Here is a 2,368-nt window from a genome sequence, read left to right on the forward strand (position 1 = left end):
TCCCTCCAAGAGAAAATAAATATGACTACAGACAAAGTTACCCCAGACTCCTTAGCCAGTCTCATCAGCATTCCTGTCCTGTTTAATATCAGCAAAACCAAAAGCATTCATTCACAAACACTTTCCTACTTACAGTGGTTGTTCAGCTTCACTGTTTTTTCTGTGAAGACTGGGCCACTTCTAGCCAAGGAAAGAAAGGGGCTTCTTTTAAGAACTTTGACTAATTACAGTGAACTATACTTACTTTTGAGAGTCAGTTTCTCATTTCACTGCCTCTCATCTGTCTCTCAATTGTGAGTTTCATATAATCTATATTATTATCATAAATGAAATGTATCATTTACTCGGCATGCCGCATGTTAAAAGCTTTATGTTAAATTGGCTTCACATCCTGCTGTGAGAGCTAACTTCCCTGTAACAAGTTCCACAAATCCTTTGGGTTCTTTGCTCATGCCAGCAGCTAACTTGTGAGAAATTTCATTATATGAGAATGTATGGACCCAGAGAGAAACTAAAGGCCAGGAATAATGAGCAGAAGTGGGGTTCTTGAATCTTTCAGAGATCAATATCACGGAAAAACTGGAGGGCAATTTCTGGTCTCAGACCCTGACTGATAGCAGATGCTCTCCAAAATTCTACCATTCTGCAGTGAAGTCTTCTAAGTGCTGTTCAGTTTTCCTCTGATTTTGGTGGGGTTTTTTTACTGGGTTTGGTTTTGGTTTCTTTAAGGAAAGGACTCTCTATTTTAGTTAGAATGGCTATTAAATTAAACAATTAAAGAAAAGAGTGTCACCAAATCAGACAACTGAAGATGGACGTACCCCTTTAAAATAATTCAGCAGGCCTTCTACAACAGGTTTTAATAATCACTGTTACAATTCAAAAGTGTCCCCCAAAAATTGTACAGCTTATAAATGCCCTGCAAAAATATTTCCAAATGCCATTCTGGCATGCTGCAAACACAAACATGAAAAAGAAATTGCATCACTTCTTGAGTTAATGCCATTAGCACAACATTTTGATGAGCAAAATACATGACACAGCTGCAGTTTCACCAACCTAAAACAGCTATGGGTAGAGTACTAAAGTAGGTATTATGAATCAGTGTACATTATATGCACAGAAATAGACCTATAGGAAAATGAAACACTTCAGTATGCATACAGTCGTTTCTCAGTCTTTTGAAACATACTCTACAAAATTGTTAGTTAGAAAAGAAATTGCAGTGATTCTCAAGATAACACTGGGAGAGCATCAAGTCATCAAAAGCAACAAAAGACATCTTACCTGCACCAGAACAGATGATATCTTGAGAATTCTTGCACATTTCATTGCTTTTTCTCCGTGTAAGATTGCAAGTAGTTGGGTACTGACAAGCTTCACCATACCAGCCTTCATCACATTTGCACTTCCCACAGTCACACTTTCCATGGCCTAGCAAAGGAAGGAAAGAGTGTGTCAAGTCCTTTTTTTTTTTTCCATTCAGAAAGTGATATTTTCTTATCCAGCTTTTAAAATAGATTCCATCAATTCCATTTTTAAATGATCATGACTAGCTGCAGCTCCTACCCTTACTGAGAAGTGCATATCCTTCTTCATGAAGTCTCCTCTGGCGATTGATTTCTCCAGCCAATTCTCACTCCCTACCCACACTCTACGTTGCCACTGTTGTAAAACTGAATTTTTTCTTTAAATATTGACACAATATTGACAATGTGGTATATTTTGATATTTGTAGCACTATATTGATTGCTTGTTAAGTATGAAGTATCTTAAAGAACCAAAATAGGGCGGGTTTAGATTAAATATTAGAAAGAAATTCTTCACTGTTAGAGTGGTAATACATTGGAACACATTGCCCAGAGAGCTGATAGATGCCCCATCCCTGGTAGCATTCAAGGCAAAGTTGAATGTGTCTTTGAATAACCTGGTCTAGTGAAAAGTGTCCCTGCCCATGCCGGGGGGGTGGAATTGTATGATCTTTAATGTTCCTTCCAACCCAAACAGTTCTGTGGTTCTATAACATGGCATGCTAACCCTTTATAATTTGAATTGCTCAAAATTTGTAATGTAACTAATAAAATAATTATAAGAGTAATGCAAGGTGTTTTTTGAAAATTCCTTAGGTTTCTTCAAAAATACCCAAATATGCTGCTGAACTGGCAATTTACACTATTAATGTTGCATATTAAGTATCATTTCGCACAAACTTCCAGGTGCAATTCCTATCACTTAGTTCTTCAGCAGCCCTTTATAATTTTAGGTAGTAAATGTGAAAACTATAGCACATCTTTTAAACCAGGGTGTTCAATTTCAAAATAAATATCATTTGAATATATAACTGATTGACAGAAGAAAATTCCCATCC

At 36.7% G+C, this 2,368-nt stretch overlaps 1 protein-coding gene across 1 annotated transcript in view; it reads right to left on the bottom strand.

The window, feature by feature from the left end:
- ITGBL1 (integrin subunit beta like 1) overlaps positions 1-1,434 on the bottom strand; it is an 83,248-nt gene extending 81,814 nt beyond the window's left edge. The window contains exon 1 of the mRNA XM_027885647.1: positions 1,288-1,434. Within this exon, the coding sequence (XP_027741448.1) occupies positions 1,288-1,327 (40 nt within the window). The 5' untranslated portion in view covers positions 1,328-1,434. The remainder of the gene's footprint in view (positions 1-1,287) is intronic.
- Positions 1,435-2,368: the final 934 nt, after the last annotated feature.

This window comes from Empidonax traillii, unplaced genomic scaffold (assembly GCF_003031625.1).
Source record: "Empidonax traillii isolate 1590-97213 ecotype Southwest subspecies unplaced genomic scaffold, ASM303162v1 scaffold169:size887049, whole genome shotgun sequence".
Lineage (NCBI taxonomy): Eukaryota > Metazoa > Chordata > Aves > Passeriformes > Tyrannidae > Empidonax > Empidonax traillii.